Source organism: Lepidothrix coronata, unplaced genomic scaffold (genome assembly GCF_001604755.1).
Source record: "Lepidothrix coronata isolate B3197 unplaced genomic scaffold, Lepidothrix_coronata-1.0 Scaffold20, whole genome shotgun sequence".
Classification (NCBI taxonomy): domain Eukaryota; kingdom Metazoa; phylum Chordata; class Aves; order Passeriformes; family Pipridae; genus Lepidothrix; species Lepidothrix coronata.
The window spans coordinates 7,503,427-7,521,364 of NW_016690200.1; the positions used below are offsets into that span (position 1 = coordinate 7,503,427).

Consider the following 17,938-nt stretch of genomic DNA (forward strand, 5'->3'; position numbering starts at 1 on the left):
TGAGACAGGAGAGACATGGAGGGGCTGGAGCGTGTGCAGGGAAGGGAAGGGAGCTGGGAAGGTTCTGGAGGAGCAGGAGCAGCTGAGGGAGCTAAGGGGGCTCATCCTGGAGCAAAGGAGGCTCAGGGGGGACCTTCTGGCTCTGCAAGTCCCTGACAGGAGCAGGGAGCTGGGGGGGATCAGGCTCTGCTCCCAGGGAACAAGGGACAGGAGGAGAGGGAACGGCCTCAAGCTGTGCCAGGGGAGGGTCGGGTTGGACATCAGGAGGAATTCCTTCCTGGAAAGGGTTCCAAACATTGGCAGGGACTGCCCAGGGAGGTTTGGAGTCCCCATCCCTGGAGGTGTCCGAGGAAGGCCTGACTGTGGCACTCAGTGCTCTGGGCTGGGGGACAAGGTGGGCATCAGGCACAGGGTGGACTCCATGGGCTGGGAGAGCTTTTCCAACCTCAGGGATTCTGGGATTCTCTGAACCAGGGAGAATGGAAAGTGGTCTTTGTACTTTGAGGGTTTCACTTAAAACTACTTATTTTTCAACGTGCAAGATTTTTAGAACTTGAGTTCCCTGAATCCCATTTGCCACCTTCCTAAGCAGACACAGGACAGGACAAGAGGGAACGGCCTCATGCTGTGCCAGGGAAGGGTCAGGTTGGACATCAGGAGGAATTTCCTCATGGAAAGGGTTCCAAAGTTTGGCAGAGGCTGCCCAGGGACGTTTGGAGTCCCCATCCCTGGAGGTGTCCAAGGAAGGCCTGGCCGTGGCACTCAGTGCTCTGGGCTGGGGGACAAGGTGGGCATCGGGCACAGGGTGGGCTCCCTGATTCCAGAGATCTTTTCCAACCTCAGTGATTCTGTGAATAAACCTTTCAGGCAGTACCAGCTTAATGCATGAGGACAAAGGCACTGTCTTGGTGCTGTGAAGTCCATAAGTGACCTTCACCCCCAAAACCAACAGCACTAAGACAGTGCTGGTTGGAAAAGCTGGAGGCTCAGGAAGTCCTGTGTGTGCAGAGTCCATCCTTTCTGAGGATGCAGGAGTGGGAAAAGTGCTGCTGCTGCTTCCAAGTCTGACTTGCAGGGAGTGAAAAGAAAGACCTGTGTCTGGTCATGTTTAGAGTATTGATTATTGTCTGCCCTTATTCCTGAACTCTGCTGGAGGATAGTTCTGGATAGACTTGGACCTGAATTCACTGTTTCCTCCTCTGTGGCTTCTTCAGCTGCTTGTAAATCTTTTTTTTTGGTGCTCAAAAGCAGTGGGTTGGCAGTTGATTGCCCCCACTGAAGCTTTTAAATGTTCTTCCACACACCCTCTCCAGTGGGTGTGGGCAGCAGGAATCACCCCAGTGGGATACTGGGAGTTGGAATGAGCTTCCAGACTTTGGATCCTGCTCCAGTGTCTTGGGGAGAAACTCCAGTCTTTGAGTTACTTTGGAGAAGTTATTGTAGCAGGAGCTCTGTATCCTGGGACATGTTATGGTTTAAAAATCCTCTGGGAATGATAATGTTTAGAAAATTCTGTGCTTTTTATTACTTTGAAGACTGACCTTTAGAGTCTTGGAAAACTTAAAGGGAGATGTTGATTCTGGAAAAAAAGCAGCTGGTTCCACAGAGGGGAAGAAAAATGTACCTGCATTGGTTGCTCCTGTTGTAATAATCTTTGGGTTTTTTTAAGTTTCCTGTAATTTCCAAAATTATTTTAAGGTCCTCCTTTTGTACCTCTTATTTTAATAAATCTGAACTAATTTAATTTATAATATAAGACTGAGCTCATGTTGCTCTGCTGTCCAAATAAGAAATCATGTTTGTCTCCATCTTTGGCTTCCAGGCACTGATATCTTGGCTAGTTTAGGTCCAGTGTTTAGAGTCAACACTGAGGTTGTTGACTTTATGAAATGAAAATTATTCACTAGAACAGCCTGATAACTAAACCTCTAGAATTTACTTAGAGCTTGTTTTGGATGTAGAGATTCTTTGCAGAGCTTGAAGTGCCATGTCGAGCTCAGACCGTGAAAACCTGATGGCAAAGGAAGAAAAAAGTGTTGTGTTAATAATAATAATATTGATATTTATTTGGGTTGCTCAAGTGTAGAAAGAAATGGTGTGAAAAGGGATTTAAATCACTTTTTTCTCTGTATTGTTGTTGTATCAGGTGAGGATGAACTCGCCAAGCAACAGGTGAATTATTTCAGAGCTTGTGTTGTGTGTGGTCATAAAATACCACTGCAAACAAATTTAAACCCGGGCTGGGCTCAATGGAACTTTTCTCAGCTTCAGAAAAAATATCACAAATCTTAACACGGCGGGTTGATGCTTTGAAACGTGGCCAAGTTTTCCCTTCTTGATAGCTTTGTTTCCAAAACATTGACGCGTAATAGAATCCTCTGCCGCTCTTTGTGGTTTTCCACTTGTGTTTCCCTGTTTATTTGGGCTGTTTGTGTCTCCCTTGGCCTGTGAGAAAGGCCCATAAAGGGACCAGCAGACAAACAGCAGAACTTTGGCTGCCTTTTTCTGCTGTAAACAAACAAATCCAGAGCAGCTTCTTCAGGAATTTTTATTTTTACTCATTTACAGCAAAGTTGGTGATGTTTTTTTTAAGAAGAAAGGTCTGCAGAATCTCTTCAGTGATTGTCTCCAGAATGCTTTGAGGTGGGAGGCTGAAAGGCCTTTTGTAAATATGGATTATTTTATTAACAAAGGGATAATTTCTGATATTTACTCAAGCTCAGGCACGCTCTGGTGAAAGAGACTGAATAATTTCCTTTCCCCTGATCCCAGATTTAGGGTTTCTTGTGCTTCCATCACTGGACTTCCCAGGAGAAGGCATCTCACTTCCAGGGGTGAGATCCTTGACAGAGTTTAACACAAAGCAGCTCTGGAATCCTGTAAAAAATGGGATTTTATGAGCTCTGGGGCTCTGCTTTGGGAATTTTGGGTCCTCCCTGGTCTCTGTGGTGTTGCTTTTCAGCAGCTCTGAGGGCAGAAATCTGTGGGATGAAGGAAGGAAGCCCCAACAGGAAGGAATGTCCCACTCCTGCTCCCTTTTGGTCCCTGGGGAGAGTCAGTTTTTCCTGCTGTGTCAGGGAACACGTTTGTTCCTGGGGAGTTGTTTCCTGTAGGAGGATCCACTGGAATTACTGATGGGATTCACCTTGGCTTTTTGGTTGTGGCCAAGAACAGAGAATAAAGGGAACCTCAAGGATGGATGAATTTGGAAGAATTAATGTTTCCTGAGTCAGCTGTCCCAGGACAGGACTGATCCATCTGGGAAAAGCCAGGGAGCACAGTTAGGAAGTGAAGTTTTACTTTAATAAAGCTGCTGCTGGATCCCACTGAGTCCTTCTTTCTCCTAAAGGAGAAATAGAGGATTTATTCATAACAATAAATCTGGAAGTAAAGAGTGTCCGGGAATCTTAATATTTGCAAAGCCCGCTATTAAAATTCCCGCTTTGGGAGCTTTTCCTTCTTTTCCCTGTGCCTTTAGGGAACGTGTGAGAGGATCTTCAATTTGCCCTTGTGCTGAGGAGAAATGACCCTTTATTTGCTACAAGAAAACAGCTCCTGGGACTGGGACTTCCAGAGTGGGATAGTGGATATCAGGGATGGGAAGTGCAGCACTTCCTCAGCGCACCCACCTCCAAAAGGTGCTGATTCCTTCTTGGATCAGAAGGATCCCTCAAGTTCCTCAAATTAAATGTACTTTGTAAGGTCAAACTGTTGTCACAGGAGAGCAGGAGCTTTTGTTGTTTGAGTGTGCTGCTGATCACAGGGGCTTTGGCCGTTTCTTTGTAAAAACCAGAGGAGATAATGAAGCGACTTTGGCTCATCTGCTGGAGGACAACTTGGGGAATATTTTATTTTATCGCTGAGAGGACAAAACCCCCTGTTTGTATATTGATTTTTCTTAACCTTTTGTTTTGTTGGGAGCTGCTGGAGGCAGCTTTTTGTGCTCTGAAAACAAGCAACCTGGCATTTAGCAAATGCTGGTTTATTTTTTCCTTTTGAGAGAGAGAGAGAGAGATCTTGTCAGATTTTTTTTAATTGGTGAACGTGTCTGCCTTTTATTTATTGTTGGGCGTTTTTCTTGCCAATTAAACGTTGCTGGTTTTTAAAACTGGCCTTTAATAGCTGCTTTAACTGGGGGAAAACAAACTTTAGCAGTGACTCCCTGAGACCTCAGTGAAATCTTTGTGCTGAGCTTCCACACGACAGATCTCTGCCCAAGTTGAGATCGCAGGCAAAAAAACCCCCGTGTTTTATTTCTCACAAGTGAAATTTTATTATTTATTTTTTTTTAAATGCTTTTGGCTGTTATTTTCATTATGTGTGAACTTTGCTGAATGGATTCTAACTAATGACCTGGCATTTGGTTCTTCTCTGTGTCTGAAGCAACAGAGCCGAGCTCCCAGACTGTGATGGGGGGTGAGGAAGATGGATTTAGGATGTGGAGCCCGTTGCCCTCGCTGTTCCATTTGGGAAATAGCTGCTACAAGGAATAAAAACCCAGTTATTCTGATCTGTAATGGTCTCTTAAACCCACTTTTATTGCTAATGGTGTTTTGCAGCGTTGTAAAGGTAGAGAAAAGCAGTTCAGGAATTCGCCGAGAATAAATTGGACGTGGCAGAGCGTGGCTGTAAACTATAAATTTCCTTGAAATGGTCTCGAGGCACTTTGTAGAAAATGTTTGCATGTTTGGTTGTGGTTTGATGGGTTACATTTAAAAAACAGGTGAGGGAGCACGTGGGAATACACAGCCACATCCAGAGGGACAGTGGGCCTGGGGAAAAGCTCAAGGGACTTCATTTTTCAGCTCTTAATTTAGCTTTGGACAGTGCCCTGTGCAGAGCTGGAGTTCAGCCTACCCTGGAAAAAAAACTGTGAGGGAGAAATAGTTGATTTTGTTATTAAATGATTGCAAATTCAGTGGGTTTAACTCTTCGGAAGGTGTTGCTTTCAGCAACTCTTCATTCTGGTGCAGGATTGAAACCTTCAGTTAATATTTCCCAAGGCTCTTGCTCGTTCCTGCTGTGATGCCAAGGGTGGGCTGATGGTGCAGAGTCCTAAAATACTCTTCATCCTTTAATCATCCAGGTGACAGGTCTGAGTAGCACTGTCCACCTTTCCTCTTGCAGGTTTGAAAATACTGATCCTTAGGACCACATCCAAAAAGACAAATACGTGTGACTGGGCCTGGGGAAAAACTCAAGGGACTTCATTTTTCAGCTCTTAATTTAGCTTTGGACGGTGCCCTGTGCAGAGCTGGAGTTCAGCCTACTCTGAGAAAAAAGTGTGAGGCAGAAATAGTTGGTTTTGTTACTAAATAATTGCAAATTCAGTGGTTTTAGTGTTCCCACCTGGTGTGGCTGATGGTGCAGGGTCCTAAAATACTCTTCATCCTTTAATCACCCAGGTGACAGGTCTGAGTAGCATCGTCCACCTTTCCTCTTGCAGGTTTGAAAATACTGATCCTTAGGGCTTGGATTTTTCCCTGGGAATGTGGTGCTTCACATAATAGTTGCTTTAATTTTTGGATCTACAGTTAATGCCAAAAAAAGGCAGAGTTGGTCCCTGTGGTTTCCTGGGCAGAGTGGCATCTCCTGGGTCTGTCTGCTCCCTGCCTCCCTTTCCCGGGGTGTCCTTAGGATTTTGCCTGTGTGAGGTTGTTTTTCCCTCTTAATTTTTGGAGTGTTGATCTCAGCAATCACCTGATCACTGCCTGCCCTTGCGTTATTTGTTTTGGTGTGAGGAAATTTTAATTAAAGGTCAGTTAATTCAGCAGAACCAAGAATTCCCAGCTGGTGTTTATTAGGATGGCTGGAGGCTGCTCAGCCTTCTCACCCTGCAGAATATCCTGACTCCATCTGCAAGTCCTCCACGATGAAAAAAGCTCATCCTGTGCTGTTGGAAGTGCTCAAACCAACTGTGCAAACGGCGTGAAAGATTCATGGGGTGTAAGCAGAGGAGGAAAATGTTTTCAAAGGCTCTGTTTGCTCTGTGTTTAACAGGATCATGCAGAGACTCGGGGCTGCTGTTTCTCAGAGTGAGGGAGGGAGTTATTTCTTTGCACAAGGGAGATGGAGTTGCTGGCTGGGGGCTGAGTACCCTGTGTTCCCCTTGGTGAGAATGGAGGATTTCACTTGGTTTTTTTTAAGGAGAAGAACCTCTACAATCCTATAATAAATTCACATTTCCCATTCCAGTTGCCTTGGATGGTGTCCTTTTTGACCACCTGCTTTCCACGTTGTCTCCACGAAGGGATAGTTTGTCTCCTGAGCATTTTATTTCCTCAAATCCATAGGAATAAACCTATAAAAATAATGATCAAACATTCAATGTGTTGCCACAGGAGTTAAATTGTTAAATACCTTTTGGAGTTTAATTTTTTTTTTCTTTTTCCTTCTGTCTGGCTTTGTTTCATGAGGACCCAACTTTTGCAGTAGTTTTGATGAGTCTCTGGAGACATTTTGAAATGTATATTATCAAATTCTCCACTTCGAGGTTAAATAGTGCTGGAAGCTGTAGATCACCCCATTTGGGACTTGTCTTTCAGACAACAGTTTTTCAATTATAAAATTCAAATCAGTCCATTTAGTTTAATGAACCTCTGGAAAATTTGTAGAGCAGGGGAGACAGTGGGCTTGAAGTAGAGTTCTCCTTGTCCCAGGGAGCTTCACAAAACGTTTTCATTGTGCTCTGTTGAAAATGGAGCTGCTTTTCAGGTCTCATGGGGTTGGAACAGCAGCTGGGAGGAGGAATATTGGCTGAACTGCTCCAGACTCCGGACTTTGATGATCTTTGTGGGTCCCTTCCAACTCAGGATATTCTGTGATTCTAGATAGGAGGTTTTTTTGGTTTGTTTTTTACACCCATAAAATTAAGGCTTAAGGGAGAAAAACCCAACCAACCAAACCCTGAATTTCAGAAAGGATCAGATTTTTGTTTCCTCACCGTTGCATTTTATTCTGATTAACTCAGGGCCTTAAATATTAGCAAGATGCCTCCAGTAAATGTTTTCAAAATGCACGTTTGATCTTAGGTGTTGCTTGATGTTTTCACTGCGAGGCTCAGTCCTTGAAATTATCAGTGTAGGATGTTCTGGTCCCCTCTACAGCTTTTTTTTTGGGGGGAAAATAGTAACAAATGAGTCCTACATTGCATTTGCCATATGTTATTTCTTGCAGAGCACTTAAATGCATCTTCCCACTTGTGGGAAGTCAACACTTGATCCTCCCAACAACTTGCACTTCAAAACTCTCTCACTGCAGCAATTCCTGTGGTGATTTGCAACTTGGCAGTGTGTGAGGAGCTCTGTGTTTACAGCAGCTTCTGCTGGGCAGGGAGATGTGGCCAGATGCTCCCTCAGCTCCTTTTTGTTCCCTTTCCCTCCATCCTCACCTTTATTCACCTGTTGTTCCCCGTCCCACGTGTGCTCTGTGGGTGACACCTCGGGGTGTCAGAGCACCAGCAACCTTATAAACGATCCCAAAGGCTCAAACCAACAGCAGATATTCTAATTGCTGCGTGGCCACAGCCCTCAGCAAGAGCAGTAACTGGATTCTAATGGGTTTCTTTTTGCTCTGCTCTTTTTTTTTCCCCTCCCCTTTTCAATATGAAGTCTCCGTGGCACGTTGCAGTTGTTTCCTGCAGAGAGGAGACTCGGCTTTCCAGACGTCCACAATGCTCTGCTGAAATGATTATTTGTTGCTTCTAGCCAACTGCTTTCTCTGTTTAACTTCACAAATCCTTTGTTGGTCGAAAATTGTCAAAAAGCCATGGTTTTGTTTTTTTTTTTTTTATCCTGTACCTTGTATTCTGGTTTGTGTTTTAGCTCCTCGGCAGGGTGTAAAATGGAAAATAACTAAAGTGAAAAAAAAACCCGAAATCAACTCTAATTTTCTTTTTTGAAGGGTAATTTTGATAAGCTTAATGCTGTACTGTTAATTTTATTGTGATGTGAGTCCCTCTGTGCTGGGCACTGGGGAGACCCCCCCCTGGAATCCTGGGGTCAGTTCTGGGCCCCTCAGACAGGAGAGACATGGAGGGGCTGGAGCGTGTACAGGGAAGGGAAGGGAGCTGGGAAGGGTCTGGAGAACTCCTGAGGGAGCTGGGGGGGCTCAACCTGGAGAAAAGGAGGCTCAGGGGGGACCTTCTGGCTCTGCAAGTCCCTGACAGGAGGGGGGAACCGGGAGGGGTCAGGCTCTGCTCCCAGGGAACAAGGGCCAGGAAGAGAGGGAACGGCCTCAAGCTGTGCCAGGGGAGGGTCAGGTTGGATATTAAGGAAAATTCCTTCCTGGAAAGGGCTGTCCAACCCTGGCACAGCTACCCAGGGCAGGAGTGGAGTCCCCATCCCTGGAAGTGTTCAAAAAACGAGTCGAGGTGGCACTTGAGGACATGGTTAATGGTGAACACGGTGCTGGTACTGGGTTGACATTTGGACTTGATCATAAAGGCCTTTCCCACCCTTAACAACTCTCTGATTCTATGAATAAAAATACATTAATTCATACAGGTGACCCAATATATTTTTCCCAATACTGCCAAAGAGCAGCATCTCTTTTTTTCTTTCCTTCTTTTTTCCCCCCTGTTGTTTCCAAACACTGAATATCCCTAGGAAGCAAAAAAACCGGTCGGAGAAAAAAGCCGGGGGGGTGTGTCGGGCTCTGCTCCGGGGAACAAGGGCCAGGAGGAGAGGGAACAGCCTCAAGTTGCACCAGAGAAGTTTTAAACTGAACATCAGAGAAAATTCCTTCCTGCAAAGGGCTGTCCAGCCCTGGCACAGGTTGGAGTCCCCATGCCTGGAGGGATTTCAAATCCCTGTGCATGAGGCACTTGGGGACATGGTCAGTGGTGGCCTTGGCACTGCTGGGAATGGTTGGACTCGATGATCTTCTGGGTCTTTTCCAACCTAAATGATTGTGTGATAAGTTGTGAGACATATTCAGGAGAACTTTTCTAATATTCCCCTGCAGTGCCCACCCAGCATTTGTCCCCTGCAGGTTTCCAAGGTGAACAAGAAGAATTATCCCTTCGTTGTCACCCAAACAGTAAAACATTGAAAACCTCACCCAGTTTCTTCAGAAAGGATGGATCATGGTGTATCCCTTAAACTTTGGGTTTTGCTCTTTGTGCTTCTGTTGAACAGATTTCTGGTGTTTTTGCTGAAGGAACAAGTCAGTCCATCAGTGAGTCCTTCATCTAAAGTAGCCTCAGCTTTCAGCACTTGATACCACAAACTGTTTGTGTGTTTTTTTACCTTCCAGGGGGTTTTAAAGTGAGGAACTGGGAGCCTTCCCGAGGGGTGTGATGGTGCAGAGCAGGAGGAACAGGTGGCAGGAAGTTTTCTGTGGATTGCTGTGAAATTTGGAGCTTTGATTTCCCTCAGGGATTCAGTTCAATTCCTCTTGACTGAAATGCTCATTTTCCTGATCAGATGAGAAATATTTAAATTTGATGATCGTGCCTGATTTTTTTTTTTTGGTGGTGTTTCCCACTGTCTTTAATGAGTATTTTCATCTGACTGAAGGCAATTGAATTGCACACTTAAAGAAACCAGATCCAGAAATAAAGGAGGACTATTCCCAGATTTCCAAGCTGCACTTGTGCATCATGTAATACTCTGTTTCTGCCTTTACCCATAAATATTTAGATGTGTCTGGTCTGATGTTGGGGAGCAGAAGAAAAGAGGCTCTTAGGGAGACACCCAGAAGCAGCAGGGACTTCAGCACACCTTTCCTGTGAGGATTATCTGCTGCAAACTTAGCATTAATTCTCTTAAACCTGTATTTGCATTTTGCACACAGTATCTGTTCAATAAAAAAGAATTAAAAAAAAAAAACCCACAGGAGCATAATGCCCACATACTGTTACTGCAACGTTCTTCCTGGGAAACAAATTTTCCAGTCTGAGAAATGGATAATTAAGGCTCCCTTTGCCAGGCAGAGCTTAGCAGTAATCACACTTAGCAGGGCTGGCCTAAGGGCAGGTACAATAGGCAGGCAGTTATCCACCCAGCCTGGCTGGAGGCATCACAGAAAGCAAATTTACAGAAATGAAACATTTATTATTCATTAATGTTAACAGTTTTCCTCTTAGAATTGACACTTAATCTAATTTCCTGGGCATTTTTGGCGGGCAGGTAGGAAGCCCTCAGCGGGCTGGGAAAAGAAGTTACTCATCTGCACTGGGAGACAGGGTAAAGGCCTTGATAATACAAAGTGGGGGGGGAAATGTGAGGCTCCTCAGTGTAAACACGGGTTCAGGGGGAATCTCAGATGTGATTCCTGCTGGAGGTGTGATTTTGAGGTTGATAATATTAAAGGTGGTCGTTGAGTTCCTTTTGCTGGAAAAACCGGGGGTGAGGGGGCAGCAAAATGCAGGATTTGATGGGGGGAAAAAACCCCTCTAAGTGAAGGAAGTGAAGGGATGGGATGAAACAGGAGGGGTGTGAAGTGCACCCCGAATTCAGGTTCAGAAAACTGAGCTTGGGTGTGCTGGGAGGGGATCCAGCACATTCCAAAACTAAAGGGGGATGGGCTGTGGGCAGGTGGAGCTTGGAAATTCATGGATTTGTTTGCCTGACCTGTGTTTGTTACTGGGCATGGCAGAATAAAAGAGAGGGGAAAACAGGACAAGGGGGTAGATTTAGCTTAGATGTTGGGAAGGAATTCCTGGATATGAGGGTGGGGAGGCCCTGGAATGGATTTCCCAGAGAAGCTGTGGCTGCCCCTGGATCCCTGGAAGTGTCCAAGGCCAGGTTGGAGCAACCTGGACTAGTGGAAGATGTCCCTGCCCATGGCAGGGGGTGGGAACTAAGTGATCTTTAAGGTCCCTTCCAACCCAAACCATTCCATGAAAATAAAGTTGCTTCTCCAGTGCTTCCCACTGAGGTGCATTAATAGGATGACTTCTGCTAAAATTTCCCTGTCAAACAGGAAAATATATCTGAAAAGGAGACCCATTCATGCATCCCTTTGAGAGGAAGATGAGCAGGTTCCTTTAGGAACTCAGATATTTCCATATTTGCTTTTTAAGTCTCTGTACATGAACAAAATAATCCCCTTTTGGGGTTCAGCAGCAGGTTCAGGACTTGCCAGCTTGAGCTCTTTGGGGCTGCCTGGAGAGCATGAAATGATGTCTCTTGCTGGCTTTGCAAAGGCTTTTCCTCCTGAGGGTCACAAAATGCCCCAGAAAAGGCATTTCTTGATATAACTACAAGGGCAGTTACTCATTTTTATGCCCAGTTTATTGGTGTGGGCACTGAGCAAAAAGCCTGTGGTGCACTTGGTTGGCATCAAAGCTCATTTTGTTGGGGAGGAGAAGCTCTGCTCATTTATGAGACGTGAGTGTTACACAGAATAAAGGTTTCTCTATATGTGCTATGTGTTCTGTGGGGCTGGGATCAATGATTTTAAATCCTGTTTTGGGGCAGGAGTGCATTTGAAGCTGGAAAATGGAATTTTAAGAAGGGAGGTGAGTTTGGCAGCTGATCATCTCCGAGTAGCAGCATTTCTGGGCTCCTGTAGTTCTGTTGTGCCACATGATGAGTTGGACAATGGTGTTTGTTTTCTTCTGCTGTTGAATAGCTTAGTAAACATCCCCTTCTTTGAGCTCACAACAATAAAAGAAATTTATTAGCCTGTCAATGAATTACAGCTTCTTTTGCGTCCTGATTTTTTTTCCCTGCGAGTTCACTTTTTCTCCCTTTCTTCCCCAAATTAAGGCATCACACTGGAGCAGTGAATTCACAGGGGAGGTGAGTTTGGCTGGCAGTTCTTCAGCCTGGGCAACCTGCAGGACTGGGGTAGGTCTGTGGAACACATGGACTTGTCAAGCCACAAATAAATAACAGATACTGTAGAGTGACAACAGCCTGTTGAGTAGTGCAGGGACTCTGCTGGTGTTGGTTGTTGCTGGGACCAGGTGAATTATGTTGGTTCACGGAGAAAAATTGATTTTTATCCCTCCTTGATGTGTTGTATTTTTGAAGCTCTGTGTGCACTTCTGTGGGGAACGGTAGCTCCAGTCTGGAGCATTTTATACCTTGTAAAAATGAGATGTTGTGGGACGTGTGGGATCACAGAAAGGGTTGGCTTGGAAAGGACAGGAAAGATCATCTTGTTCCACCCCCTGCCATGGGCAGGGACACCTTCCACTAGCCCAGGTTGCTCCAACCTGGCCTTGGACACTCCCAGGGATCCAGGGGCAGCCACAGCTTCTCTGGGAAATCCATTCCAGCCCCTCCCCACCCTCCCAGCCAGGAATTCCTTCCCAATATCCCACCTATCCCTGCCCTCTGGCACTGGGAAGCCATTCCCTGTGTCCTGTCCCTCCCTCCCTTGTCCCAAATCCCTCTCCAGCTCTCCTGGAGCCCCTTTAGGCCCTGCAAGGGGCTCTCAGCTCTCCCTGGAGCCTTCTATTCTCCAGGGGAACATTCCCAGCTCTCCCAGCCTGGCTCTTCCCTAAGGAGTGAATCCTTTTTACCTTTTCACAGCTCCAGCCTGTTCAGCTGCTTTAAGGCAACCCAAACTTCCTTTTGGGTCCTGGTTGTGCCAGTTTGTTCCTTCACCTGTGGTGCTGAGGCAGGAAAACTCTTTGGGAGCTTGGAGTTGGTTCAGTTTTCTGGGAAGGTGCTGCCTCTGGCAGAGGTGGCAGAGCTGGCAGGTCTGTTTGATCCAAGTGAATACATTTTCCTGTGTATTTACCCTGGGAAATGAGCTATTCCTGTCTTTGTGAACCGTTGCAGGAAGCAGTTTAAGGTTTTAGGTGTTTGCATAATGTTTCCAGGACTCCTGGAAAAGTCTTTCCACCTGCTCCCTCCGCTCCTCCAGTTGGCTGCTGGAAATGGGAGATGAAAAAATGCTTGTGCTCTCCAGATCAAATTCCACTGAAATGAATAGCCCCCAAAGGACTTTTTTTTTTATTAATCTAATTCCAGTGTAAATTCACTGACCTGGGGAAAATAACAAGGTTCATTTGTTTTCTCGTGTGGGACGTGCTGCACATCCCCTGATAAAAACACTGCAGGATTGTGTCTGATCGTCTCCTCTGTCCTGCCCTTCCATCTGTGGAAGTGACTCCTGTGATTTGAGCACTTTGCATTTGTGTAATCTGTATTTTTTTTTTTAACTGTGCAAAATCAAAAGTCAATGAGTTTTGGCTCAGTGAGTTCCTGGTTTGCCGCAGCATAAAAAACGTCTCGGAGCAGCCGAGCAGCCGGTCGGAATTATTCTAATCCTGTTGAGCTCCTGCTAATGAGACAAGGCATCTGCAGCCATCCAGCTGCCAGCTACAAATTCCAGGTATCTGACAGGGGAGGAGGATTCTCATTTGGAGAAAAGAAAAAAAAAAAAACCTGTAATGAAAAACAAAACAAGAAGTGAAACGATCGGGGATCCCTCCTGGAAACCAGAGTTCCCAACCTGCCTGGAAACTGCTTTTCCTCCTGAGCGTTTTTTTTTTTTTTAGGGAGTTCTAAAAAGCTCTGACCTCTGTTTATCACAATCTGTAATTCCCCCTTCAAAGTTCTTCCTGCAAAGTTCCCTTCCCAAACAGAATTTTGGATCCTTTCTGTTTGGCAAACAGCGTGTTGACTTTTCGTCTTCCTCGCTCCCCATTTTAATAGGACTAAAACAAGCAGAGATGCCCTTGGCTTCCTTTTCTGCAGTGTTGGCAGGAACGTGAATAATCTCAGGAATATTAAGTATTCCTTGCTTTGCTTTTGCTTTTTTTTTTTTTTATTTCAGCAGAGAAAGAAAAAGAAATGACTCCTGTACCACAGGGCTTGGGTAGGAAATTAAGTGTACGAGGTTGCAGATTCCAAGGGATTAATCCAGACTCCCAAATCCTAAAACCAAAACCTTATTGCTGAAACTTGCTGGGTTTTCAGTAAAATAAAAGAAAAAAAACACAGTCTTTGATGCTTTTCTCCTTTTAGGTCTTGGGTTTTGATTTCAGCTTTTCCATAAGGAAATAATCTGCAGGTATTTAAGGAAAACTCCTGTGGGTGGGAGGAGGAAAAGAACCGTATTAGGATTAAATTGTTGTTGTGTAGAATTATTTGTCCTTCTTGGTGTAGGAATTGATTCCTTCAATGTTTTAAACCACAACAGACCGAAGGACTGTAAATAAGAGGAAGTTTTCTGGTCAAAATACAAACATTGTGTTTTTAGTGCTGATTGTTTGCACAATATTTTCCCCAAACAGGTAATTAAAGCCAGCGAGACATTCCCAATGCAGGTGTTTATTCTGGGAAGATTTCCCAGCTGGTGCTTCTGACTGAGCCAGCTGGAAATCTTGGAATGTGGTGGTTGACTGAGCCTGAAACTTCCAGTGAGTTCCAGTGTTGCAGGTTGGGATCACAGGCTGGAAAAGCTTGGAAGGGGGTGTGTTAATGCTCTCCTGGGGGAGGGTGTCCCTGCAGTGGACAGAGCAGTGTTTTGGGGAAGTTTTGACTCTTCCCTTCTCCTCCTTCCTACTGCCTGGCAGCACCTGGAACTCTGGATCGTGGTTGCCTTGTCTTCTGGGTGCCAAAATATCCCAGAAAAGTGAAGGGAATATCCCATGTGTGTGTCGTGTTGGTGTGCACATGTACAGGAGTCGGGTGCCATCACCTCCAAAACATTCCTCAGCCCCATTACTGGAATATTCCTGAGGATGAGACCAGAGAAATGCTCTATCCAGGCAGATCAGTGGTTCCTCCAGCCTGGTAGTTTGTCTCCAGTTTGTCTCCTACAAAATCTGGGAGAGGGGATCCAGGCCTGGTGTCCAGTGCCTCTGTATTTCCCAGGTGCCTGCAGTGGTTGAGTTTGGGATGTCAGAGGATCCATCCCAGCCCTGTTCCATCCCTGGGAATACCTTAAATTCCTTTTCCTGAACCTGCTGATGGTGTTGAGCCTCAAATCCTGCAGCCCAGCCCAGGAGTTCACTCCCTCAGGTGTCAACACCTCCTCCTTTTCTGAGCCCACCCTTTGGCTTCAGCAGGTGCCCCTTGCCCTAGCAGAGCACGATTTGGGTGAAAAACTACTTCACTTTTAAATTATTCATCTGGTTTTTTCGCCCCTGCAGCCCTGTTGTGTCTCCTTTCAGAGAGTCTTGGTGTTCAAATATCTGAGGGAGCAGCTGCTTCATCCCCTCTCTTGGTTTAGTTGCCCTTTCAGGGATGAGAGAAGACAGAGCAGAACTGTGCATTGCCATTATATCATCCCAGTAGGAATTAGCTCGTGGGATCTCCAAGGATTTCTGATTTCCAGCTGCACTGGCTTTGTCCTTCTGCCCTGGGTGGTGGTTTCAAAGCTGCAGGGCCTGTTGTGACCCCCCCCCTCTCTGTCTCTCATTTCATAAACAGCTCTGCTTCCCTGGGCAAATGGCAAGTTTTAAAACACCGAGTGTTTTTAGCAAAATATATTTTTTTTCCCATAGAGGGCAAGTTAAATACAAATACAAGGACAAACCCAGGTGGGCAACACAGTAGGAATCTGCTTCAAATTGTTGGGAAGCCAGAGTTGGGTGGGAATTTGCTGGAACATTGGAAAAAAGGCTCGTGGCATCCTCTGTAACAAATCCCTGACACTGCAGAGGATTCTTTGGCAAATCAAGAGCTTTTTAAACTGAATTTTGTTTGATTAAAAGTAAAAACTTTTCTAGTCTGTGATAGGGACCAGTTGGGTTGTGCGTAGCAATCCAGGATTCTCCTGGAATCCATCCTGAGGGTGGATTTCTTTGAAAGTTGTGATTGCTGCATGATGTTCAAGCATATGGTTCAGAACAGTTTGCATGCAGTGATTTTACTTTTTTTTTTAATGGCTCTACTGTTGCTTATTTTCTCCTCATAGCTCCTTTATGATGATAAATTCTTTATTCAGAAATTGTCAGGAGAGCTCCAAATCCTCCCCTGCTGGTCCTTAAGGTCGTGACACCCCAGTGTTTAGGTCATAACCTCTATAACTGATCCCAAATGAGTCTTCCCCAGGAATTAGAGAGTTTTCAGTGTCTGTATTTGCTGATTTAAAGCAGAAACCCGTGTGGACCGTGGCTCCCCTTCTGAGGAGAAAGAGGAAAATTCAGGATCTGGTTTTTTTTCCACAAGCCATCTTTGAGTGCTGTAGGTGAAGATGTTTCTCCTGGGGCTTTCTGGTTGTGCCATGGGGACATTCCAGGTGTGGCCTCCTGGATCTGGTGGTGGGATTGGTCTTGAGGAGCCTGTGGGGTGAGGAGAGAGAGGGAAAAAGAGAAAATTGCATTGGTTCTTGAATAGAAATTTGGGGTGACTTAAGTCAAGAAGACTTAAAAGGGCAGTTTTGCCAAGTTTTGTTGGAATCTCAGACTTCACTGATTGAAGTAAGGAATCAAATTTAAAAATCTGATAAGATAATGTTACTCAGAGGTTAAAATCAATGAGGGGGGGAAATAAGGGCCCATCACACCTTCCACTAGCTCAGGTTGCTCCAAGCCCTGTCCAGCCTGGCCTTGGACACTTCCAGGGATCCAGGAGCAGCCACAGCTTCTCTGGGCAACCTGGGCCTCCCCACCCTCCCAGACAGCAATTCCTTCCCAATATCCCACCTATCCCTGCCCTCTGGCAGTGGGAAGCCATTCCCTGTGTCCTGTCCCTCCATCCCTTGTCCCCAGTCCCTCTCCAGCTCTCCTGGAGCCCCTTCAGTCCCTCCAAGGGGCTCTCAGCTCTCCCTGGAGCCTTCTCTTCTCCAGGGGAACATTCCCAGCTCTCCCAGCCTGGCTCCAGAGCAGAGGGAATCCAGCCCTTGGAGCAGCTCCGTGGCCTCCTCTGGGCTCTGTTCCAGCAGCCCAACATCTTTCCTGTACTGGTGTGTTTGAAAATGGGTGGATTACTGGAAAACAGGGATAGGCTTGCAATGGATTTCTGTGTCCCTGTGCTATCCCTTGTGTCCCCTGAGCAGGTGAGTTGTAGAAACTCCAACACTCCAACTAAACTCTGAGTCCAAAGTTAGAATTTGTTCCCTATAACTCATTTATAAATAATAGATCAGGAGATATTTCACATATTGCCCTGTGCCTGTATTAATGACTCTGTGGCAATATGGTAACTAATAGACAACTTTCCCTTTTCATAAATCCAGGAGCAGCAAAAAAAGCTCTGAGGAATCTGAAAACTGGCCGAGTAATAAACCACAATATTTATGTGTTTTATTTTCTTGCAGTAGGTTGGTCTCTCCTGACCCCCAGGCGAGCACATTTACCAGAATAAACACCACCAAACTTCATTACAAATGATGTAGCCTAAAACTTAGTTTGCTAGTGCTTTTTTACCAGTTTTCTATAATTTTTTTTTTTGTTCAGAATTTCAACAGACAGGGATTTTAATGAAGAGAAGGGTTTCTCTATTTGTGAACTGGATTGAAAGAGAGATGTGCCATCCCAAAAGAACTGGTCAAAGCCATCCAGAAGCCTTGAAATGAAAGAAAAATTACCTGAAATGAAAGTAAAATTTCAGTATAGAAAGGTAGAGAGCAGTTCCTTTAATTAAGGCCTTAAGGTGTGTGAAATACCCCCTGAATTGGGTGAGTGGTCTTACAAGACCTTTCCTTCCTCCAAACTTTGTCTTCCTCATGATGTTCTGTCCTACTTGGAACTATTTCAAGGATTTGGGGCCTTCTGAATAGTTTTGATTAAAGTTATATCAAACAATGTGCTGGTTATATCTTGGTTTTGGATGCTCTCTCCAGACTAAATGTTCTTTAGCTTGTTAAAAGTCTCCATCTATTGAAATCCTTGATGAGGAACATTAAACAATACTTCTGGAATTTAGTACAAGAGGTATTTTGTTGAGAGTTCTATCCTAAAAGTGCTAAAAATCTATAGATTCTAGAGCATCAGTTCCAGAGGGTGTAACAGTGTGTCAAAGGAGATGAGGAGAAGATGAAGGGAGTGGTCTTGGAGACGTCCAGCTCAAATGTGGGAGGTGTGTCA

General features: G+C 45.2%; 1 protein-coding gene across 1 annotated transcript in view; it reads left to right on the forward strand.

Moving 5' to 3' along the window:
• The first annotated feature begins 5,939 nt into the window (after positions 1–5,939).
• The window catches only part of EXOC4 (exocyst complex component 4), a 303,657-nt gene continuing 291,658 nt past the window's right edge, over positions 5,940–17,938 (forward strand). The window contains exons 1-2 of the mRNA XM_017807724.1: positions 5,940–6,025; positions 8,544–8,549. Coding sequence (XP_017663213.1) covers positions 5,940–6,025; positions 8,544–8,549 — 92 coding nt within the window. The remainder of the gene's footprint in view (positions 6,026–8,543; positions 8,550–17,938) is intronic.